The 24,908-nt window shown below is 43.4% G+C and overlaps 1 protein-coding gene across 16 annotated transcripts in view; it reads left to right on the forward strand.

Annotated features, from left to right (window-relative positions):
- Window positions 1-703: 703 nt before the first annotated feature.
- MTSS1 (MTSS I-BAR domain containing 1) overlaps window positions 704-24,908 on the forward strand; it is a 127,701-nt gene continuing 103,496 nt past the window's right edge. For 10 of the 16 annotated variants that reach the window (XM_030010787.2, XM_030010797.2, XM_030010791.2 and 7 more), the window contains exons 1-3: window positions 709-1,540; window positions 17,483-17,544; window positions 20,267-20,340. In XM_030010787.2, coding sequence (XP_029866647.1) covers window positions 1,469-1,540; window positions 17,483-17,544; window positions 20,267-20,340 — 208 coding nt within the window. In that variant the 5' untranslated portion in view covers window positions 709-1,468. Of the gene's footprint in view, window positions 1,541-17,482; window positions 17,545-20,266; window positions 20,341-24,908 lie in introns of all 16 variants that reach the window. The other 6 variants (XM_030010788.2, XM_030010792.2, XM_030010802.2 and 3 more) reach the window with 3 other exon arrangements.

The following is a 24,908-nucleotide window of genomic DNA, read 5'->3' on the forward strand; positions in this document are numbered from 1 at the left end:
CGGGGACCCTCCGCACGCTCCGCGCGTGCTGCTCACGTCCCTACGTTAAGCACACGCATCGGCGTTTGCGGGATGCGAGCCACAGCCTGTGCGCGTGTACAAAGATGTAACAGTGACCACGACGTTCTGCAAAACTTGGCACGGTGAACGTGAGAACGAATTACTTGAAGAAACCCGTGTTTTATGTAACTAAGACCCTCAAACACTGTCTTGCGTCTGCGGGACAGGGTGAATGAACAGCCCCGCATAATCTATGATGAGAGCTGCTGTACTACGCCAGGGCTGTACGTTCCGTTGCTCGTAACTTCTCCGAGCGCTTTCAGCTCAGCCGTTCTAAATCGGTGGGCCGAGGCCGACGTTCTTCACCAGAAACAGCCGAATTTTTGGCAATTTCGGTGACCGTCACCAGAAAAAAACAAAAAAACCTTCTTCGCCGACTGCTAAACATTCCGGGCGGCTCTTGCTCCGAGGGACGGGACCCGGCTCCCGGCGGGACCGCGGCCTCGACGCCTGCACCCCCCCGCCCGGCGGGAGGTGGGGGGGGATCCGCTCGCTCCCCGGCAGCGCGCGCGCCGGCAGCGGGGGGGCGCGAACCCGGCGCCCATCGGCCTCGCGGGGCCAATCAGCGGCCGCGCTGGTGACGCGCGGGGCGGGGCGGGGCGGGGCGGGGCGTTCCGCGCGGGCGGGCGGGGGCGGGCGGCGCCGCCGCCGGGGGAGCGGCGGTGGGTCGGTCGGTCCGTCCGTCCGTCCGTCGGTCGGTCGGAGGGGCCGGGCTTTTCTGGAGAGGGCAGGCAGCGGGTCGGGCGCGTTCGCTGCAGCCCGGTCCGCTGGGGCTGGCAGGAACCCCCTAGGCTGCGCCCCGAGGGCCGGCTTAAGGCGCAATCTCATCTCTTTTTAAACAGATATAGGCTATTTTTATTTTTATTTTTGTTGCCCTCCCTTATTTTTGAGGGGGGTCCGTGCGCATCTGCCCGGCGCCGCGGAGCGGGCGGGCTGCGGGCTCCCGCTGCCCTGAGCGCGCCGCCGTGCCGGGAGGCGCGGGGGGCCGTGTCCGTGTCCGGGGCCGTTAGGCGCAGCGATGGGTTCGGTGGGTGCCCCTGCGTGGGAGGGCAGTGCCCGCTCGGCTGCGAGTCCCCGGGCGCTCCGGAGCGGGGCGGGGAGGTGCGCGTAGGAGAGAGGCGCCAGTAGCACTGGATTTTATCTTTTTCTTTTTTTTTTTCCCGTTTGTAAATTTTTAGAGGTGTAGGCAGATAGGGGCTCAGGTGCGTGGGGTTTTTCGGTTGTGGGTTTTTTTTTTTTTCCCCTTGTTGCCTACATCGGCCTGTTTGTGTCCCGTCCCCCCGTACCCCCCCCCCCCCCTTTTTTTTTTTTTGCGTGAGGTGGGACACCGTGGTGTCTCATTTTTTCATTAGCTTAGTAGTGAAATTGCAGCAGTTTCTGCCTCCTCCGGTGTGCTCGAGCGAGGAAAATGGAGGCTGTGATAGAGAAGGAATGTAGTGCGCTCGGAGGGCTCTTCCAGACCATCATAAGCGACATGAAGGTAAGAGACTGAAGAGTCCGGGGGGGCCCAGGTGAGAGGAAACCTTCTCCTCCCCACCTGGCCCCGCCAAACTTCGCACCGTGAGGTGCAGCCGCATCGGGGGGCGGTGGGGGCGGCGCGACCTCCCACCCCACCCCGGGGCCTTGGGCTGCTGCTGCGGGGGACCCTGCCCCAAATGCCAGGTGCGGGTCCCCCGGCGGTGGAGACAGCCTGGCGAAAGGAGCCCCTCGTCCACGCTTCGCCCCCGTGGTTTGGGGCTCGCGAGTTGCTTCCAGGACATCGCCTCTCCCTCCCTCCCTCCTTCCCCCTTCTCTGCCTCTCCTGCTCGAACACGCAAGCTGTTATCTCGCACCAGGGTCAGCGTTTTCCAAACCTGTCTCTTTTTTTAATCCTTTTTTTTGTTTTCCCCCTCCTCTTCCACCTTTTTTTTTTTTTTTTGCTGTTTTGGGCTGTCAGATTGCTAGCAGAATAAACGCTGCGAGGCAGGAGTGTCGTGTGGAGGAGATGGGCACGGTGCATATCAGCCGTGGGGTGGGGCTGGAAAGGGCAATGTAGGGATTTCGGTGCCATGCTGGTGGGCGCGATGGAAAAGGAAAAAAAAATCTCAGCCTGGAGATGCTCAGAAGTTGATGCGTGCCTGGATTAAAATTGCTGCTCACTTGGTTATGTGGTATTATTTTCATGCTCGTGGAGGTGGTATTTGCTGCTTTCTGTGGATGAATGCAAAGGTCTCAAGTTGCCAGGTGTCTCCTCTCTACCAGCCACCAGAAATCTCGGGCCGTGCCCACCCCTTCTGCTAAAGGGTCCCTTTGAGAGAGGCGCTCCCCATCTATCCTTGGCAGCCAAGGGCACTTCTGCAGGTTTTTATCTGGGCGAGCGGATGCCTCCTGCCCTTTGCTCGTGGAAATAAATAGCGTAAAAGCATTGCTGTCTTCTGCCAGTCATGCCTCCCCCAAACCCCAGGGCTCGAGGTGCCCTGCCTCCAGCGCGCGGCCGTACTGCAGAATACTGCAGTGTTCCCCTGGACAAGGGCAGCTTGTCTTCCTCCCAGGGCCGGCTGGGAAGGATGCAGTTGTCGGGAGATACTGAGGGACACGTCAGATAATGGGGGGGGCCACAGAATTTAAAGGCAGCGACTGTGTGTGCTGTGCTTCTCCCATCCAGGGGCGTGGGATTTCTTTAGGTGTTTTAATCAGTGCGAGGGCTGGTGAGCAGGGAGGGCTGGGGGAGAAAGAACCACCAAGTAGTGGTGGAGGAGGAGGACGGGGTCTGCTCTAGGAAGGAGCCTCGCAGAGGTGAATGGCTTCTAGTGTATTTTTGGGGGGGGTGGAGAAGCTGTTTGCACTAGAAGCTATTTTTTGGCAAGGGTTCGTATGCATTTCCCTCTCAACAGATCTTAGGAGACATTTAATTAAAAGCATGGCTTGTCAAGAGCAGGCAGATTGCAGAGAGGAGAGGGTGCGTGTGTGTGTGTATCTGTCAAGACAATGCTGCAGTCCTGGTGGTGGTGTTCCTTGGGCTCTCAGCCCCTTGTATTTTTAATAATTACTGCACTTTAAAATAAAACACCCCCCCCCCCAAAAAAAAAAAAAGGCAGGAAACAATCACAAATCCTGGAATCGTTTTAGTGGGCTGTGCAGGGAACACGCAGGAGATGTTCTGTTCCAGATGAAGTGCGGTTTTGGGTTTCAGCACGGAGGGACACGGAGTATATTTATTCTCTGCTTCTCTCCATAAGTGATGCATTTGTTTTTTCTTGCTCTTGAGCAAATGGGCCTTTGCTATGTGCATTTATTTTTTTGTTCCTTTACACATAGTTATTTGCATGGGAATGCTGCTCATCAGAAACATGTTGACATGAGCTTATGGAGATGGGCACAGGTGTGAATATTTTTTTCTTAATCCTCCACAGTAGTGGAACCTGTTTTGTGAACTGGCAATTACTGGGGGGGGGGGAGGTTTGGAAGGAATTACAGCAGATATTTAGCAGTATGGTGGTGGTTTAAAAAATCTGCTCATTATTTAGCATGAGTAGCACAAATAATTTTTACCTGTAGTTCAGTTTGATGCAGCTAATGCCATACTGCTGATGAGGTGCACTAGGATTCTTTGTGAACTGTGCACAAAGGATCGTGACAATTTCTAAGGAAAAGTAGCTATTTTTTGACAGCTAACCAGAGCCTTTCAACTAATCATACCTTTAGTAGTAAAGTGAAAATTAGTATTTTAAGTGCTGTTTCACGCAGTCAGGTCTGTGTGGGCGGGTTTCTGGCAGAATCTTGGAGACGTTGTGTAGGGGTCTGCCCACACATACCCAAGTGCACTATCTGTGCCTGTTTCTCATCGCAGGCTGTGATCAAGGCCCCACATGCCCTGCAGTGCTGAGGGATTTGCTGCAGCATCTGCTTTTTTTTTAACTAAATAATTCGCAGGTTCTTTTTATCATATGTATTACTCTGCCTTAAACTTCATTGTAAAGATGGTAGGGTTAATCAACAGCATGTTAAAATTACTCTGAAGTCTTGCCAGTGGATGCAGATGGGTGCTGCAGCTGAGGTGATGAAGATACAGTACGCATGGACTGATTTTTCTCTTTCTTCACAGTAACGCTGAACTAGCTCAGGTGTACCTGTTAATTTTGAGCTCCTCTTGATCTTGACAAGGTTACAGAAACTGGAATTACAATCCTGAGTAATGTGATTGTTTCCATTTGTCCCCGTACTGTGTTAACTTTGAAACTTAATGAGGGCAATATATGCCGGTGTGACTAACGCATCACATTTTTTTGATAGCAAGATTATCTCTTGCTGGCTGAGGTCTCTTGAATTGCCTTTAATATTTTCTCCAGACACTCCAAATTTCTCTCCATCCTCTACCAAAAATAATTTTGTTCTGGTTTCAGGACAGGTTAATACTCAACAAAACAAGCTCCAAAATAATTCAGCGTAAAGCTAAGTGATTTAGAGAGATGATGTTGCTGAGTTAAATATAAGAATGGTTAATAAACATCCCATTTATACAGCACTTCAATGTACATCTGGAACTTCAGTCCCCTGACAAGGGAAGTCCATGTCTTCCATGCAAAACAAGGGTCACATTTGTTAAGTAGTATGTGGTGTGCATGGTGACAGGGTTGTTTTGTGGAAAGTCCACAATGGGAATTCTATGGATGCTTTGAGATTTCAGGATCAGATTAAAGAATCATAAAGGTGGGAAAATGTCTGCCCATCCCATCCTTAAGTTTTGGTCCATTGTCACAGCCCTGGTGTTTCCTACGATACCTCACTGAGTACGTGGCACTTACAATTTGTTATATGCTTATGCAAGATCTTTTTCAAAGCAATCAGAGTTTATAAAAGCAAAAACAAAACATGTATGTCCCCTCTGAGTAGTTTTGTGTGCTGCATGCAAATGCCGTGTGGTTTCTCTTTGAACATGGCATACTTTCTGTAGCTCCCTGTGGGAAGGGAGTATTTGATCTGAATGGTTTGTAACTCATTTCTGGCAATTGAGAAATGAGATGCTGTAATGTGCTGTTAATTTCAATATTTCTTGTAGTGCAAAGCAAATCAGTGCAGATAATTTTTGGGAGGGCCTGTTGCGGATGGGTTTCAAAAGATCTTGTCTTCTCATGCAGAGTAGATTCTCTTCAATGCTACTTTTCCTTCTGAGTCTTAATTTTACGTTGCTTTTAGTCGCATTGTTCTCTGCTATCTCAAAGGAAAAAGGAAAACAAGAAAACACCTCTGGTGATGTTGAAATTGCCAGTGTTTGTAGTTCATCACTTGGTTGATGCTGGTTCTTTTGCTTTTTGCATGTTCTTTATTTGTCTCGCCTCTTCTGCCAGCACGTGTTTTGGCAGGGCAGGAGCTTGCCATATGTGTATGGCACCTGACAACCTTGGGTTGGGCTGGGGGGGGGGGGGGGGCGGCGGAGATGAGTAACGAGCAGTTGGACGAACACAGGTTGTCTGTGACTTCATTTATACCAAGTGGGAGGATTTACTAAATTTTTATGGGTCTGGTGTGGATTACCAATTGGTCTCACTCGTCTCTCCACATGTGAGGGACATGCAGGTATGAGGGGGACTGCAAACATTGTCCTGGCAGTGAACAAAACCAAGGCTCCCAACAGAGGAGTGAAATTTTAGAAAACTTTAAAAATTCTTTTATTTTAAGTGTACATGCCTTATTTATAGTCATTTAGCTGAAAACTCAATAAAATCAGCCTTTTGCTTTTGGCAGTAACCTCTACTTTAATACTATAATGGAGGTGAACGCTTCCCTTCACTCCGTTGCTGCTGCTGGGACTCTTGGACGAGATGGTGGTGCGCCTCTGCTTTCAGCCATGCAAAGCTCTTGGTCAAAGCAGAAGGGAAAGACATGAACATATGGGCATGACAAACATTTATGTTTTTGCAACCTCTTATCTTCTGTTGGGAAGTGACTGGTGAGAAGCAGCATTTTAATCTTGCTTTTTGGGGAAGATGGAGCTGGGGGGTGGCCACATCAAGGATTAAGAGCCATTTGTTAAGTAGGCAGGGTTTGCTTGCAAGGGATGGCCTCGTGCTATTCGCACAAGTAATATAAACTGAGTGGAAAAAAGTATTAAATGGAACAAGTAGAAATGCTGAGACAGTTACTACGGCAAGTACAGCTGCAGGTCCTCTGCATTCATGTTAATCCAAGGGACAGCCCACATGTATCAGAGAATCTGAGCAAATTTGTTTTACCCTGACAGGTCATAATATGACAGCTCTTCTGCAGCTGTGCTTTATTTGAAGCTTGGGGTCTCTGTGGAGATTAGGAATCTTCAGCTCCTCAATGATTTTAAGGTCTAGTTTCAATCTAGCTTTTAAGGATGGTAACTATTGTAAGGAAAAACAAAGGTTTCATGTGCAGCAGACAGGTACCGGCTTGGAGAGGAAAGGGCATCTCTGTCCTCTCCCACATGTGCTATGTTGCACTGGCATGTCCCTTTCAATGATAGTCTTTAGGGCAACTGATCTGTTCCAAACCTAGCAAATCGATGTTTCTTCCCCTTCCCCAAAAAGCGTGAAATGAGTTCATTTCCACTCTATGCAGCTTTTCTTCCCAATTTTTTTTTTTTTTTCTTAAAGGTTTTACCACCAAGGCATTTTGGGCTTAGCTGGCTGCACTGATTTCTTACCCTTGCTGCCTCCCAACAATCTGCTTGCCCAAATGGTTGGTTTGTGTAGGCTGAAATTCCTTGCCTTTTCTAAGCAGCTGCAGTATCTTTCTGTAAACATCTCCGAGGGGGAGGGATTGATGTGCAACGAAGGCTGAATGATGGTGCAGGAAGAGAGCCACTGCATGCCTGCTTAAATACTATACTGGGGTTCAAGCAACAGGGCATAGCCGGGAACATACTTGCTCACAAGTAATTTATTTTTTTAGGGACACATTCTTTCTTGATCCGAATACTCTTGTGTGAGCGTTAACAATTTATACAACTGCTGAGCATTCGCTATGTAAGTGTGTATGCGGCTGGCTTATTCTATGACATACCCAGGGCAAGGATTTTTAATGTCTTTTAAGAGTACTCCTTTTGGATCTGGCAGGACGCTGAGAGCCGCATAATAGGGTTTGCGACGTTGTAAGTGTGGAAGGAGTTGTGCAGTACTGCATGAAACACAATTGACTGAACAAATGTTGGAGGACAAGAAGTCTGTGTAATTACAGGCTTGGTGCTGATTAATACCTAACAGAGGGTGATATTTGGGAGAGTTTGCTACTTCCTTCCTCAGTTCTGAGTGTGCATGAGCTGTACCAAAATTTTTGATATCAAATACCTAAAAAACCCAAATTTTTTTTGCTATGTTTTTTCAAAGTACAGAAGTTGCAACAGTTGAGGGAGTATTCCTGTGAATCTGTAAAGAGCATCTTCTGCTTAACAGCCTGTGTTTTTTCAGCTTCTGAAAAATATTTTTAAGGCTCATGGTCTACCCAGAGACAGTGTGGTCTTGAAGATAAGCAGAAAGCATTACATGGCAGAGAGCAGAATAGGAATTGTATCTAAAAAGGTTTTTTGGTCTACTTCAGAGCATGCAAAGATGGGTACAGAGAGGTTTGAGTTAGTACTGTAAAGAAGCTACTCTTCAGAGTAGAGTAGCCTCTTTAGGCTACATACAGAAATTCTTTTCCTTCTTCAAGTGTTTGTTTTCAATTTCAAAATTATGTCTACCTTGATACTGTGAGGTGCCGAGCACTGCCCTGTTCACTGGCATCTGTGCTGACCTTTAAGGAGGTTGATTGACTTCTTCCTGCTGGGCTGTGAGATAGCTTGAATGCTGAGATGCTTCGAAGGACTGGAGACAAAATGTCTGGTAGCTTTGTGGTTAAGACCATAGCAGCTTTCATCTTCAAAGTGCTCTGCGTGTGACTTAGCTCCAAAGAATGGCTCCCATTTTACAGAAGGGCAAGCTGTGGCTGCAGGTTCAGTGACTTCTACTCCTTTCCCCTAGGACAAGAAGGAATTGAGTGCATCTAGAGCATGGAGTTAATGAGAGGATCATTTTTAAGCTCCCAGTATAATACATGTTTCTATCCACACATACACACCACTTTGTTGTTACTGCTTAAGACATATTGCTGTTCCCCCCTGCCGTGATAACCCAGTGTCTGCAGGCAGAAGAGATGACATCTACAAGTGACTGATCAACTTTCAACACAAGTGTCTTGAACTCCTTTTCTGTAACTGAAATTATGGGACATATCAGTTTCTTAGTGGAGAAGTCTGACTGGAGCATCTTAACCACAGGCTGGTAGATCATGAAGAATTTGGCCATCTGTCTTGTGAGGCTGTGTGTGAGCTCTGTATTTTTCACTCTTCCGGTCAACAACCATAAGCATTGTGCAGTTCATTTTAATTCTAGGATGCTAGCTGGAGTATAAACATCACTTAACCAATTGCCTTGGATATTTTTAAAAAGAACACTTGCAGGAATGAACTTGTGTTGGTGTGCACAATGCTAGTGATGAGTGTGTAACTAGAGACATTTGATTCATGGTACAAAAAGGTTCAGATTTGTTCACATTTTTCTTCCACATAAACTGCCACCATACTTCTCACCCAACCATGAGATATTTTTTTTTTGCCACATAAGTCACATGTGTGCTTTATAGTGTCTCTGAAGCCCTTTGTGTAGTGGCTTAATTTGGGAATTTTGTTAATAAAGCTTTATTTGTGATGAGATGCCTCCTAACAAAATTGTCCATGAGCAAACCTCATGGATGCTCATTGTCTGTGATCAAACCAAGTGTCTAAGTTGGAGCTTGAAAGTGATTATTTCTCTTCTCATGAGTGAAATGGAGAGAAAGTAGCCTGTGACAAGCATAGCTGCACTTTACTGTCTGCCAAAAGCCAAAGTTCATAAAGCACTAAAAGCTTTGCTACCTGGCTGCTGCCATTTCCCCAGTGAGGTACTTCTGTGGTCAACTCAGATGCTTGTCAGTACTTTGGCAATAGATACTGCCACTTCTTGGGTTCTGGAGATTGTTTTGACTGCTTGTGTGATGGAGATTGTGTTGAGTGAACGCTTAGAAGTTAGGGTTTCTCCTTGCTTGGGAAGAAGGGATGAGACCCCAGTGGTGTTGGTGGCATTACCAACACAGGGCTGTTGTCTTGAGGCTGTCCTGTGTAGGCATTAACTTGAATGACTGCCTCCTGATATTTTAATTATCTTTGTTTTGACCCAGCTGAAATATTGTGGGTTTAGGAAATAGCTGTCAAGTATGCACAGTGGCCACTTAATGATTGAGTGGATGAAAGGCAGTATTGATGAGTCTCTGAGGAGAAATCTGCTATTCAGGCTTGCAAACTTGTTTAGACCTGCAGGGAAGAATGTGGAACTAAATGCTTCCTCTAGAAGACTACTTAATGTCTGGCTTTTTTAATGTAGCATGGGATAAAAGGTCTCTAGAAGCTGTGGCTAGTTGTTTGTCCCCCCCCTGCCCCTTATGAATAACTTCCTGTGTTTAGAGAGGGAGAGACTGTATGTTTATGCATGATGTATTTTCTCACAGTATAACTTTTGTTTGTTAATTGCCCAATCTTGGATTTCAACCATGAAGTGACTGCTTTGGAGCTGAGTTTCTTCGTCTTACAAACTATGAAACTAGGCTGTGGATGGTACAGATTTGATGTGGTCCCTATTGACATAGCAAGGAGGCCCATGAATTGGGTTGTAAGCCAGGATACAATGCAGCAACCGAGGGGGATGAGTTTTCACTGGTCCTTGCTGTACTACAAATTGAAGTCACAACCATGGAGCAACAGGTATCTTCCACTGGGGATGTTTAAATTTGGGCTAGCGCAATGCAGGCTTTATTATAATACCATTTAAAGACTCTAGAGCTCTAACAACAGAATGGTGCCAGACTTAGGTACCCTCCTCGTTTAAATGGTGAGCGAGGTCTGATAAATACCTGTGTTCTTGCTAAGAAGTGCTGCATTTCAGTGCTCAGGGAACTGGGCATTCTTTAGAGTTCTTCTACATTCCCAAACCACCTGAAATAACTGGTATCTATGTTTGGGGGTTTTTTCCCTATTAGGGCAATTGCCCCTTTCTGGACTTTCCTGATTGGATTTTAGTCTTGACTTTCTCAAGATACCATGCCATTATCTGTTTTTCTCAATGTCCTCATGCTTTGTTTAGACTGAAAACCAAACAGTTTTGAAAATACTAAACAAGTGGTTCTGTGATGCATAGAAGAAATATCTAGTTGACAGTTTTTTTTAACAGCGTATGAGATGTCTTCAGTAGTGTTTTGTTGCATAATTTGCAATGTTGTGATAACGTATCACCTTGTGAAAGCAAAGCTTGGCATGCCTATTTATACTGTGCGTGCTGATGGAAGCTTGTTTCTAACCCTGCCATTCCCTAAACAAGTAGCAGAAATAATGGAAATAGATGCATGGATACAAGACTTTGATTTTAATTACCCCTGCTGTCTTTCCTGAAGGGTAGTTACAGGTTAAATGATGTCTTAATCTGATCTTTGACATGCTTTTACTTTCACTTGCATGCACTATGATCTCTCAAACCCTGAGTTTGTAGCTGTCTCCTCCTCCATTCAGTAATGCATGCGTTCAGCTCTTGCTGTGAAATCCTGTGAAGTTCCTGTCTTTTGCTGTTGATGACTTTTCATCCTGGCCCAGCAAGCATTCTGCATGGGTTGAGGGTCCCTTTTGCTGCTGGAGCTAAGTTTGAACTTCCCTTGTGCATGGCAATATCTTTAGCTTAGAAAGACAGAAGGGACTTTGCAGTCAGATAGTCCCTTTCCTTGCCTTGTAGGAGTATTACACTTTCCTAGAAGACCTCAATATAAATGTGTCACTTTTCCTTAAAGATTTCCAGTGAAAAGAAGCTCCCTGACCTTTCAGAGTTGCCTGTTGACAGGTCTTATAGTTGGATGGATTGTCCAACCTGAAAGTTCTCTGCTGGAAGTAAAACTGATTGTTTCTTGTCCTGCACCACTAGAAAACGGCTGATTGACAACATCAGTCTATGGGATGCTCTTGAAATCATTATTGGGACTTTCTCGATTCAGTTCTGGTTTTGAATTTAAGAAATAGGGGGTAGATATAGAGGACAGATTTAGGTTCACAACCTAGTGAAAGATGTCTCAGCCCATGGCAGGTGGGTTGGACTAGATGATCTTTAAAGGTGCCTTCCAACTCAAACCATTGTATGATTCTGTGTGTTTGAAATGAGGTAAATGAAACCAAAGAAGTCATGGTATAGGTGTTGTGTGCACCTCTGTGTCTTCATAAAGAGTGAAGTCTCCCCTGCCAGCAAAATTTATGTTTCAGTCTGTTGAAATATTGAGACTATTCTGGTGAATGGTTGGTAAGTAGATGCAGCTTAGGAGCCTCCATGAGACAGGCTCTTCAACTGTTTATTTTTCAACCTAGAAAGCGGCAAAGCCACCAAGCACAATTTTTTGGATGGAGTGGAGCAGTTGTGAACTTTGTGTAAGATGATGTTCATTCTCTGTTCATTTTTGTATTGCAGGAGCTTTTGTGGCTTATTAAAGACTGGGCAATCCTATTCATGAGTCATGGACTTGGCTAAATCTGTGGATTGCCCAGAGGAACGTATTAGTGTTTGGTAGCGCTTTGTAACTCTTGCAGTTGTGGCTGGCCAAGTGCCCTTTTCCCCAGTTGACTACTGATTCTTTTAGAAAAGAGGAAAAAATTCCAGTGCCAGATGTTAGCTGGGAAGCGAAACTGATTGTCAACCATTGCATCTTCCCATGTGTTGAGACATCTGTGGCCGGAACCCTTTTTTTTTCAGGCTGTCATTGTTTTCCTGTCTCCTTCCCCTCCACTTTTTCCTGTTTTTGCCTGTTGAAGGCTCCCTGGAAAAGTGATAGTCTCTATGCACAAACCCTACTTGCTTATCCAGGCCATTCTTTGTGTGTAACATCTGTGACTTTGTGTGGTGTCTAGCACAATAAAGTCTCTTTGCTCCTTGGAGGTGATGTAGTGAATGCCACAGAAATGAGACATTCATAATAATCCTTGTGATTCTGATATCTAATAAAACTATATTAAAAAATCTTTTGTTTTCGGCATAATTTACTTTGGAGGGGTAGGCGGACACATGCAGGAGCAAAGTTACAATTTTTGTTCCAAAGATAGATGTATAGCATTTGGATGTGTTACTAGGATGTGTGTTTGGGACTCAGCTTTTTAGCTGGTCATAGCTGAACAACTACACTGAGGTGGAGAAGTCCTAACTCCTGTAGCCTGTGTAGTGTGTTTTTCCATTTTATTGAAGTCTGCAGATAGTCATTGTTCAGTACTGTTCTGGAAGGCATAAAGCTCTTCCTTTGGTAACAGGTGAGATAAAACCAAGGCAGTGCCTGCCTGGTCCCTTTCTCTCCTGCCTCTTTAGGTGGAACTGCCAAAATAAGATTCTGAATTTGCTTTACTGTGGAGCAACTCTCTGTCTCTTTTCCCCTGCCCCAAAAGTTTAGATGGGTTGTTGCTGTGGTCAAGGTACCAAACTGTTTCTGCTGCCTTTGTACTCGGTGTCCCAGCAAAAGCTGATAATAGGGCTGAAAAGCCTTTCTGATAAATGAAAGCACTTAAAAGAACACTGTCAAAGGTTCTTAGAAGATGTGATGCGTCTTGTCTGTGGGAGTTGGGGTGCATGGAAATAAATTATTAAAGGAAGTAAGTGTCTTTTCTCTTAATGGAAAAAGAAGAATCATAACTTCTTAGCAGAAGGAGTGACAGAACAGTTTTAAACTGTCAAGACTGCTGATATTCAAGTTGTAATCTTAAATACAGCAATCTGGGTGCCTATTCTTGCCATTAGATGTAATCAATAACAATTTCAGTAAATACGATCCTTTGCTGCAAGTCTACCCTTCCTTTATCGAGAAACCGCTGAGTTTCTTGTCTGGGTCTCTTCTCGCTCCTACTGCAGGATTGCTGGCCTGAAAGGAAGGGAAAAACAAACTTCAATAAATCTCTTGTAGAGTTGTGTTTGTAGGGTGGCTGTGCTGGTTCACACACACACACAAAAAGTTCTTCATTCCATCCGGGGTTTAAATGCTCCTTTCAAAGCTGCCTGTTAGTGATCATTGCCTGCTCTTCCCTCGTGTGGTGGGCTGACCTTGGCCAGGTGCCCACACAGCCGCGCTCTCACTCCTTCTCAACAGGACAGGGCAGAAGATAAGATCAAAAAGCTCATGAGTTGAGACACAGCCAAGGAAATTGGTTACCAGTTACTGCCATGAGCAAACCAGACTCAACTGGGGGAGATGAAATTTATTGCCAGTTAAAGTAGATTTGAATGGTGAGGAAGACAGACAAAAATTATAACATCTGCCCACATCCATGGGTCTGGATGTCGGATGTGATTTCACTGAATGAAGATGCTCCCCCTCTCCTTCCCGCCCCAGGAGCTGCAGCTATGGAGGATGCCATCTGGCTGGGCGCTGGCGGGTCTGGGTGTTGGTGTCTGGCACTTACAGCTGAGCCTGGTGCCTTTCAAACACTTGGTGTGGTGCCTGTCCTGGAGGGAAAGTTGTTTCATGTCCCTAATTGCAGGCTGGCTACATGGGTGATGGGCACGAGGCACCATTTTGTTTTTCAGCCCTGAGGCTGAAAGGTGGTTCCCTGCCTGTGTTCAGCATAGATTAGCTGGAGCTAGGCCCTGCGATCAGGTGACTAATTACCTATAAACTGACTAATTAAGCAATAGGGTAGGATAATGGCATGTTATGGCTTACTGGTGACATGCCTCGATGGGCGGGTGAGCAGCTGAGGGCCGGGCCCCACTGAGCGGCTTGAGGGGACTTGGCACCATGGAGTGCTGTGGAGTAATGGTGAAACTCCAATTTCACCGAAGACGTCAAATTTCTTCATCCAATGGTGAAGAAATAATTGGGCACAAAGTTATTTTGGGGGAAATAGTCCCCGGATTAAACCATTAACGATTTTCAAGAAAACCATTTAAACAAACCCGCACCGTAACCGATTTCTATTTTAACCTGTGAGGAGCTAAAAAGAGGATTTGTGACCCAGATTCCTGTAGCAGCTCTTCTCCGAGCGGGGCTGGAGGTGGAGGAGGCCTGCTGCTCTCACAGATAATGCCAGGGCCTGAGTAACCCTGACATTTAAAGGGGGGGAAAATTGATTTCCTTTATCAGCTGGTTGAAATCAGAAATTGCAGAAGGAGCAGAGGAAGCCCTGGGAGAGACAGCATTTAAAAATACTGTGGTGTTACTCTTCGAAAGTGCATTTGCGTTCAAAAGCACTTTAGACAAAGAAAGTCGAATTCCACCTGCTGTTTCTTTTGTGTTTAAATTGAGAAAGCGGTACATGTCGAATTGAGAATGCACTTTTATGGCTCTTGCAGTGTGTGGTTTCCACCACCGTTAACATTTCTCTTGACAGCCGCTTTGACAAAAGCAAGAACTATTATTGCAAACATGGAGGTGAGACGCGGAGTGACAGGGGGGCTGCCATGGTGAAGGTGGTACATGAAGAGGTCTTGGAGAAGGAGCTGCTCCCCAGGGTACTGGAGCCTTAAAGCATTTACAGCACTAGTTTGATTCCTGTGTCATCTCCTTGGCTTGTCCCCACAAGCATCACTAAATGACTTCTTTGCTTCCTAGGTGCCGGAGATAGGATAAAACCCCAGTTATTAGGTCCTGTGAAGTGCTAGGCATTGTGCACTTCTGCTGTAGGTAGGAATCAAGGGGGTTTTCGTTTCAGAAGGGATGTAGTGGTAGAAGTGTTTTTTGGAAAAGGTCAAAGGGATGGCAGAATTTATGTGCAAGACTTGACTTGTGTGTTACCAAGAGAGAGATGAGCTTGTGGATATGGCTTCAGCAGGGAAAAGTGAAAGCAAATTCTACTGGAACACAGCTAAAATAAACTTCTTAATTTTCAGCTGAGTTTATTAGAGAGGATTCAGAGTTGCAGAAAACAGATCAAGATACAGCAAGCTGAGCAGATAATGCAGGAATTCATGTCACTGGTGCAAAACTACTGAAAGGTTTTCTTTAACCGTTGAACACTTCCCCCTCAAAAAACCCCCACAACAAAACCCACTACCCAAGTTATTAATTCAGTGACTTTTTTTTAAAAATGCTGCATTTTTCTCCTGTTCAAAATGACGTCACGTGCTCTTGGCCATTGTAGGAGTGTCCAGGTGAAGTGATTGCATTGATTTCAACCAAACAAATATACCAAACTATTTAAGTGAGCTGTTACAGCTTATTTTAGTAGGCTGGGCTTGAAGAGAAAAACATTTTTAAAGACAAAGAAGAAATAGTTGTGGAAATGCTTGGTGACTATTCCAAATTTCCTTGCTTCGTGGCCAGACTGGCCACAAAAAAAAAAGAAAGGTGTTTTCTTCCTGAGCTATGTTTTCATAGGAGTGTCTTAAGCTTCCCTGTGAAGCAGCTAAATGCAAGGCCGGTGTCAATCTCCTGCATGCCATCAGGCATGTTTAGCTGGATAATACACCACCGAGATGGAAACATAATCAGGCTGCTTTGGTATCCTCTGCTTGCCGGCTTGCGTTTTGCTAGAGAATCCAGTAAAGCCTTAGGCCCTGCTGTTAATTGTCAGGGCTTTCAGGGCTTCTGGCATACACATGCATAATGCATATATGGCATGCAGACAAACATTGAGAGACAGGGCTCAGAGTAGGGGATTTCAGGAAGACTAATAGGTTTAAGGAAATAGCGTATTTTTTTTCCTCTTTCAAATAATTGGCAGGTTTCTTTCATTTTTAAAATGTCTGACAGTTTTTGCTTAGCACAAAGCACTTTATATTCTAGGTTTCGCCACCCAGATAACTGCTGTTTTCTCTTTCCCCTTCTGCATTTCCCACTGGCTCTGTTGTGTGTAGGTATAATGAGGTTTTATGAACACCTGTTTTACATTGTGGTTTTGGAGTTTTTTTTGTTTTGGTTTTGTTTTTTTTTTTTTTTTCTTTTAGCAAAAACCCCGCAAGCCTTGCTAAAAAATATGTAGAGTACCAGTAGGCTTCCCAGTGGATGTCTGGGAGCTGCCTTGCTGGGATGTGCCAAGGAGCTGGAATTTGGCTGTCAGCTTTTGGGGAAGGGGCTGCCTTTGCCCTGAACAAGATGTGGCCTCTCATGGCAGTGTGGGCGATGGATTTTGTTTACTTACAAAAAGCAGACCAGTTTATCTGGGTGGATCGAGTTTGCTACAAGCAACTGCACTTGCTTGCAACCTCTTCCAGTCAGAGCTGGGGTAATGTTAGCCTCGAGGATCTGCCTTATCTGGGTTTTATTGTGTCGTTGCTCTGGTAACAGCAAGTCTTATACCTTTATTAAAGGAAGCAGGGATATTTTATTTTACTCTCTAGACTCCAATCAAAGGGAGATTTTGAGGTTTCTTTCTACCACTGTTTTTGCTGTTAACAGAAAATTTGCACTTGTTCTGCAGAGAGCAAGTTAACCTTTTTGTGGTCTAAAAATGATGTTGGTTTTTTTTTTTAACCATGAAAATCAGTACCTTTTTTTTTTAAACTTTGGAAAATAAAGATCAGAACTTGCAAGAATACTTGTTGTCCATATTCTAAATGAAAGCCTGGGCTTTTAACACAATTTTAAAAAATGGGGAAAAAGTTTACAGGAAACTTGAAGTCAAGAAGAATTAAACCTTCTTAAAAACTTTGCTGCGTACACTCAATGCCACACTGCTTTATCAGCTTCAATTCAGAAATCAGCTCCAAGGTCATTTGGGACTGTTTTGGAAGCAGGCCTTGCAGTTATAGGGCAGTTGTTGGGGAATTTTATTGTATTGTGGCTGCTGTGTTTTTTCTGTGCCTACTTGCTGAGTTACCTTGAGACAGTGTTTGAGGTGGTCTATTGGTCAACTCAAACTTTTATTGTAAAGGCTTTTAAAATAATTTTATTTTATTTATTTCTTTAAAAAGAGGATGGGAACCTGGTAATGACACAGAATCCATTTGTAAAGAACAACTTGGATCCTGCCTTTGGTTTTGGGAGCTTCTCTGTACATGTCATTGCAATATCCTAGCACCCCACTTGTAATAGGTTTGGGTTTGCTGTATCCATCCAAACTAAGGCATTTCTTTTCTCTGCTTCAGTTGAAATCCCTCTTCTTGCCTAGTGTTTCTGTTTGGAAAATCTGTAAAGCCTCCTCAGAGGACCTACTGTTTTATCTGGATTCAGAACCAGCTGACATCCCATCTGCTTGGGACTGGTGTCTAAGGATGTGAGAGAGAACTTGCTGGGAAAATATATTTTGGTGTTAATGGATTAGGATTTAGTAAAGTCTTAGTTCCTGCTTTACTTCTAGTTTCATTTGATCTGGAACATCAAAACCAGAATGTTGAAATTAAGTATTCATTATAGAATGCTCAACTTAAGTATTCATTATTGTGTTTCATTTTTCTTGCAGGGAAGTTACCCAGTGTGGGAAGATTTTATAAATAAAGCTGGGAAACTGCAGTCTCAGCTTCGGTAAGTTTTGCGCTACACAGTCAAGATCCCATACAATTCCTTGTATGTGCAAACATTAAGATTAAATGCAGCTTTTGCGAGGATAATTTGCTAAGCATGTCCTAGTAAAATTGTGCATATTTCATAGTCAACACCCATGCATCTTATTTTTCACATACTACTACTGCTGTTTTAATGTATTTAGGTAAATATGTAATCTACCATCAGCTGTACATAATTAACATAAAATGAGCTAAATTTCATGGCTTCTGATGGAAAATTGGAAGGGCAGTTTATTACTGTTTAGTGAACACGCATTTGGAGTTAGCCCTATGTTGTCCTTCTTATTAGTGTAGAATACAGCAGGTTTTTATTAGGAGAGGGCTCAAAATATTAAAGAGTCTTTGGTAGTCTTAACAGCACTTCCTCTGCCTTAAAAACAAAGGGAATTCCTGTGCTGGATCATTTATCGGTGATTATTAAAACTTACATTATTAGGGTATGCTTTGCAAATGGCATTCTGGATTACTTAAGTGCAATAGGTATCACACTCAGACCAATTCTGTTATCTCTAGAATTCATTCACTTGTAAAATCTGTTTCTGTTAATATGAATCCAAGCTCCATTTCTTCACAACTCTGCCCTGTGCTCTCCAGAGCATCAGCGTTGTTTTCACAGCAGCAGCAGTGCTAACAGGTATGGTTATTGGCAGTCTACTTTGTGGTTCTGCATTGCGTTTTGAGCTGTTCCTGAAGAAGCTAGGGTTTAGGCTCATTTGCCCTAAACAGCTGGAATATGCTATTCTGCCACACCATGCCTAAAATAGCACACTTTCATGTGGTTTTTCCTTTTCCAGCAATCATGTCACATTGAGTGAGAGTGGGAGAAGCAGAGGAAGTAGAGAAAGAAGAGAAATGGAGAACTTTCCTAGCCCTTTGTACTTTCTAAACACAGGCCTTCTGGGAAGGCATGAGGGATAGTTTTGTTTATTTCCAAGTCCTGTGGTGTTGCATTCAATCAGTGTAGCGCTTTTCTAGCTACAGGAACATGCAAGCACGCAGCTTGAAAGCCTGTGTTTGAGGATTTGCTGTTCATTTCTAGCAAATGTGAGACTTTTGCCACTGGTTCATTTCTGTGTGCTCTGATAAAGGAGAGCAGATGTCATCTGAGCTGGAGCCAGGTCTTCCTGGATCTTGTTACTGGAGAAATGGAACTTTGTTATTAGCAATATAATTAATAATTAACAACATGGTACACGAATAACAGCATGACCCACAAGTTTGGAAGATGAAGAACACAAACTGTTACAGAAAATCCCAGAAAAGTTTATCTGGTTCCAGCGCTCAATATTGCTAGCTAGCTGTCAGGGTTCTTTTTGCCCTCCCTTTAATCTCCTGGGCATGTGGAGAGTCCTTATGCATTTGGTTGGTCCTCTCAAGCCTGGGTTTTTTTTTGTGTTCAAATCTTTTGTGCTGTCAATAGGCCATTTACTATGCTGCCAGTTATGTCCTCTGTATCTTGTGCATATTTGGAGCAAGACTTGCATAAAATCTGACCTAATTAAGCAGTCCTGTGGTCTTTCTGGCCGAGGATCAGCTTTCCTGCAGGTCTCCTGGGGTTTTTTTTGAGGGTAGCAAGGAGCTCTTGAAACAAAGTGAAGTTGATGGTCTTGCTTCAGGATTTTGCTTGGAGAGGCTGACTGTTACTGTCAGGAGAGGAAATCAGAGTTACTGTTAGAAAAGATGTGCAGAAACAGAACGGCTAGCCGTGAGGTAACTGTGGAGAGGGCACAGTTGCACTTTACCTGTAGAGCCCTGGCCTACTTTCACTTAAATTGGGTCAACCAGACTGTAAACCATCAGAAATCTGGTACCCACCTGAGATGTTTAGGGCTCTAGGGCCTGCTTATGTAGAACAAACCTGTCTGGAAAATAGTAACTCATGTTTGCTGTCCACTTGAGCAGACGTGTGGTCTGTATGTGCTTTCCAAACCTGGAGGGAGATGGGGCTAGTGGTGCTGACACTTTGGATTGTGGTGTCTCCGAGATTGCTGGTGTACCTCTCAGGAAGGGACCTGATTGGAGGAGCACTGGCTCAGAAGTGGTTTTCATTTGTTTTGTTTATTTTGGGGGTTGGTTTGGGTTTTTTTTTTTCCTTGGAGATTATTTTTCTTTTTTTCCCTCTTTTCCATTTGCCCAAGAACTCTAGACCGGTCTGATTTCCAAGAAGTTGTTATTTTCTGTTTCAAGGGATGCTCATGCTCCTCAGATGAGAAATTCAGGGAAGTGTTTGGCCAGGATGCTAAATAAAAGGATGGTCCTGCATGCTTATTCTTAAAATATACATGTTCCCTGGAAATAGCAGTGGCTGTAATTTCTACACTAATGGGTGCAGTATAATGTGTGTTAGATTTGTTTTTCATGTTTGACTGCTTAATATTAGTTCATCAGAGGAAATCAGCTAGAAGGGGGATGGCTGTGCTCTTTTGAAATAGCACCTGTCCTGCGCAATTCACAGCACGGAATTAGCGTGGCTGCCTCCAAGTCCATAGTGCTAACACAAAGCGAGGAAGGGATTAAGAAATGAAGGAGGGAAAAGGCTAAATTCAGATATAAAAGAGGATATTTTTTGTGGCCTCTGAAAGTTCACAGTGGTATTCTTTATAAGCCTAAATGTTTTTGGCAATAATTAAATAGGCAGCAATGAGACACTGCTAATGTTTTGTTATCTGTATGCATTTCAGGACTACAGTAGTAGCAGCTGCTGCCTTTTTGGATGCCTTTCAGAAAGTGGCTGACATGGCTACTAATACACGTGGTAAGCAGATGTGTCAATATTGAGTTTAACAGAATGCTGTGTGGTTTATACCATGTGTCGTAATAAAAAATGTCTAACTTGTTACATTGACAAGCAGATCTGTGAGACATCTGTTAGATGGACTTGCGCTTCGAAAAAGCAGCACGTGAAAAAGGAAGTAATCTTTACTGAAAAAAATGCTGGAAACCTGTAATTTAAATGTGTCATCAATCATGTGAACACTTCTTAATTACCATTTGAATTATATGTTGATGAATAATATTTTAGAAAGCAAGATTTACTGAATTTTGTATTCACTGATGATTCTGTACCTTAAGTAAATGTAAAAGGCTTGACATTCAGCGGGTATAAATAAGTGTAGAGTTGCTGAAGATAGAGCTGATGCTATGGCCTTTGGGGTCTGCAGATAATGATGGTAGCTCGTACTTGTATCTTTGAGGAAAGTCTTTGCTTGTCCTTCCTTTTCTTTAATTTTGACCAGTAATGTCAGACTTAATTTTCCTGGGCTGTGAGCTTCTCGGGGTAACAGTCTAAACTTGTTGGTGAGTATGGAGGCCAAAAGAGTGCAGCTGGCAATCTTTCCAGGCTGCTGAGTTGGAAGGAAACAAAAGGCTGCTTCTCTCTGATGTTGGATGCCCAGTGACCAAGGCATCGTGTGCAGATGTCCCTGCAGCGGTAGGGCATTCCCCATGGTCACTGTGTCCCTGGGCTCTGTTGCTGAAGAGCAAATCCAAAGTGCATATATCACTGCTGAGTGAGTGGCTTTTGGTCACCTCTAACCTTAGAGGTTTTGTAACGTTTTCTTGAATTCCTAATGTGTCCTTGGTATTTGACTTCGAGAGTAAGAAAATAATATTGCTGATGTGAAGAGTGTGCATTCCCATTAGCAGTGTGCAAGCTCAGCCAGACTTCTGTTTCCCTCCATTTCTGGCTAACAGGAGTAGTAGCAGCTGATGGAGCAAGTATCAAGTCATAGAATGACAAGAGGGAACACTATTTTTTTTTTTCCTTTTTAAAACTAATATTTACATTCTGATAAGAAGTTCCTCATTATATGCACACCTTCTGTAAGTTATGAGTAGCCTACTCACATAAAATAATAAACACTCCAGAAAGTGGAATAAACTAAGGATGAGACCCAAGGCAGAATTCAACTTTGATTTCTAACATGTCTTTCCTTTGAGCATGCTCTCTTCTATTTCTTCTCCCTCCCCCAAGGGAAAACAAAGTAAACCCTACCAAAATCCTTGAGACTTGTCTTCTGGCTGTGCTGGCAGGCTAATAGAACTTGCATTCAGATACCAGAACAACTGAAATTCTCCTACTCTCAAAGAAAAATGGCTTGTGTGGGTTTTTGAAGGGTATTTTGCACTTTCTGCTGTGTTATTTGGACCATGTGCAACAAGTGTCGTGTCTTGTCTCTTACCTCTTCGAACATATCCTTTACAAAAGGAGCTCTGTAAATCCAGGCCTGCCAAATTTGTATAGCTCCTCTGTCTTTCTGTCTTCCCTGACTGAAAGGATAGAAGGGAATTTTGTTTTTATTTTTAGAAAGTGATGTTCTGGGCAAAGAATCAAAATTCCAAGCTAGCTGGTGATTCTGATCTGCCTCCCAACCCAACTTCCACTTGTGCTCATTTGAGTATTTACATATAAGTAGTCTATTGCCTTGGAGCATCTCTGAGGTTGCACATTGGTCCTTTAACAAATATAAATCCTTGTAGCTTGCTGTGGACAGGGATAAAATCCTGGCCACACTGAAGATGATGACAAAACTCCCTATTACTTACTAGGGCACAATTTCATAAAGATATATTTTGCTGTTGGTATCAACAACCATATTCAGAAAACAAAACCAAACAAACTTGGTGTTTTTCTTCTCTGACTTGGGGATTTTAATGGGCTCCCAGTTATCCCTTTGAGTTACCTAACTTGGAACAATTATTTGTTAAATTTTGCTTGTTACTTATCCAGTTTATAAGATAACATATTTGATTGTGAAGCATAGCCAGGTGTTTGATTAGACAATGTTTAGAGGGTTCTCAGTTAACAGATTAACCAAAGTCAGCAAAGTTCATGTTCAACTTTTGGGGATATACAGGACTTGTATAGCACTTTCCATGACAAAGGCAGGGAGGGTTGGTGTATTTTAAGTCATAAGGCTGGCTTATCATTGCATGAGCCAAATGCTTCTTCTGGGAACTGTATATGTAAATGCTGAAGCAGATGCCTGTTCTGGAGGGACAGTGTTAGTTCCTTGTAGGATGACTGAAGTGTTGTGGAGCTGGGTGCTGCATTTTATTTGTAATTGCTTATAGTTTTACAGAAAGGGGCCTGTTGTTTTAAGACCTATCGATCTAGCTGATGAAAGCGTTTTATCAGTCAGCAGAAGCACTCTCTGGCTATTTTGTAATCTGTTTGCATCAGCATTAGCTTTGAAAGAAGAAAAAGTGTTTACATGGATGTACACGTCCACACACATGCCAAGAGATGATTACCTTTGCAGACACCAAGTGTTCAAGTATGAGAGCTTATTTCCATCAACTCCAGTCCTTGTTCTTTCTCTACCTCGTGTGCCATTACCGCTGTTCCCAAACATTGGCTTTTCCTTTTTGGTGCATCTTTCTTTCTATGTCGTTTAGGTCCTTCTAATTTTGTAACGCTAACAATGTTTATCTTCACATTCCCATTTGCAGCTCAAATAGAGGGCATAACTGGAGCTCTGCCTATGGTAAAATCTATGGTTGGATGAGTTGGATAACCTGCATTTTGCTGTATTTTCTTCACGTTGTAGCTTTTGAAGTAGGAAGAGCCCTGAATGTGAAGTACCCAGTATTTTATGGCGACTCAATACACAAATGAATTTCCCAACCAGCTCATTTCAGCTTTTGCTTCCTCCTTTGCTGTCTCTCCGTTTAGACGCGTATCAACCCAAACTTTAGTCTCTTTTTCCCTCAGTTCAGTTCCCTCAGTTCAATGCTTTTTGATTTCAGCCTAACAAGGAAAAACACAGGGAAAGTAGTTCTGATGGATCTATTGCCAAAAGGTTTTATTTCTGTGGGTCTGATCATCTCAAAAATATCATTTGGATGGGGGACTCAGTCAAGTTACGTTGCTAATTCTCTAATAATGCTAAATATATAGCAGCGTGTGCTGTTTTTTGCTGGTACCAGAGATTTTTAAAAACAGAATTCCTTCAGATGTTTTGACTTTTGAGCTCTGACAAGATATATCTAGCAGTTTGTATTATTCAAGCTACATCTGATTGTCATACATGCTGGCAGAACTTGATAGTCTGCAGTGGAATCTGGTATTATTTCTCACTATGGTTATTAAAGAGAATACTCACAAAATATTAAATTAAATAGATACTTGAGGATACCTTTAAACGCTAGTGAAGTTTCCTTTTGGGGAGGTGTGTGCTTGTGAGTTTTAGTTCAGGTTTTTCTCATATGACTTAAGTCTTTCAATATCTGAAATTTTGAATGTTTCTGTCCACATCAACTCTAACTGAAGCATGAAAGAGATTTGTCTGATTTAATAGCTGTTTACATGATATTTTGTGCATTAAAAATTCATTCTTTTATGAAAGCAAGAATTGTGCATCCCAAATGTAAACATATATCACATATAAACATACTGTAAATTGGGTTTGAACAGTATGTGAAAGGACATGTGTAAATTGCTTTGCTTTTTGCATGCTATCATTCTGACTCTGCTGCATTTGAATGTCCTTTGTAGATAAGTGCTAGAATTCAGGAAGTTGAAAAAGTAGGTGAGAAGAGTAACTATGCTCCTTGTGTTACAAGGGAGATTAATGTGAAGACATACACACTTCTTCTGTATCTACTTAATACACCATCAGCAGCTTCCGTGGAAAAAAAACTGCCCTAATCTTGCCTACCTGCATATTCACAGGTGTAAATTAAAATTTGATTTACCCTGAAGCTTAAAATTGATCTTCAAAGTGAGATTGTTAATGAGGCAGCTGATACCCAGTCTTGCGGGGTTTTTGTTTTTCATTCATTTGAAGGGTTTTACATATACATAGGTGTGTTTGATATTAGCAGATTAGTTAAATCACTTCAAGGTATGTTTCAATGTATCTCATGGCTTTTTCTGGCCAGTTGGATTCCATGGATTGTAAGGCTGTTTGAAGTTGCCTCGTTTCAACTTGGCAAGTACTACTAAAGGTATGTTTTCCCTGCCTTTGGTAATTTTGACATCTGTCATGCTGGTTGGTGCTATTTACGTTTTCCATCTCTTTCGTTTTACAGATGTCTGAGAGGACTTTAAGGCAATGCAGAGGTACTGACAGGAGTTGCAGGGAATTCCAGTTGAGGGTGCCTGATGGGCAGAGAGGGTCTGGGGTCAGGGAGGGAAGAGCTGTGGATGGTCAACCAGCTACAAAGGGACAATGGGCAGACCTGGAAGCAAAACTCAGCCTGAGCCTGCATGGCACGCAGCAGTTATAGGGTACCAAAACCAGTATAGCCATTTTAATGTTACCCTTTTGAGGAGCAGGATATGTCAGCCTGGAAGAAGTGCTGCATTAAAGTGTCTGTACT

Source organism: Aquila chrysaetos, chromosome 4 (assembly GCF_900496995.4).
Source record: "Aquila chrysaetos chrysaetos chromosome 4, bAquChr1.4, whole genome shotgun sequence".
NCBI classification, from domain to species: Eukaryota; Metazoa; Chordata; class Aves; order Accipitriformes; family Accipitridae; genus Aquila; species Aquila chrysaetos.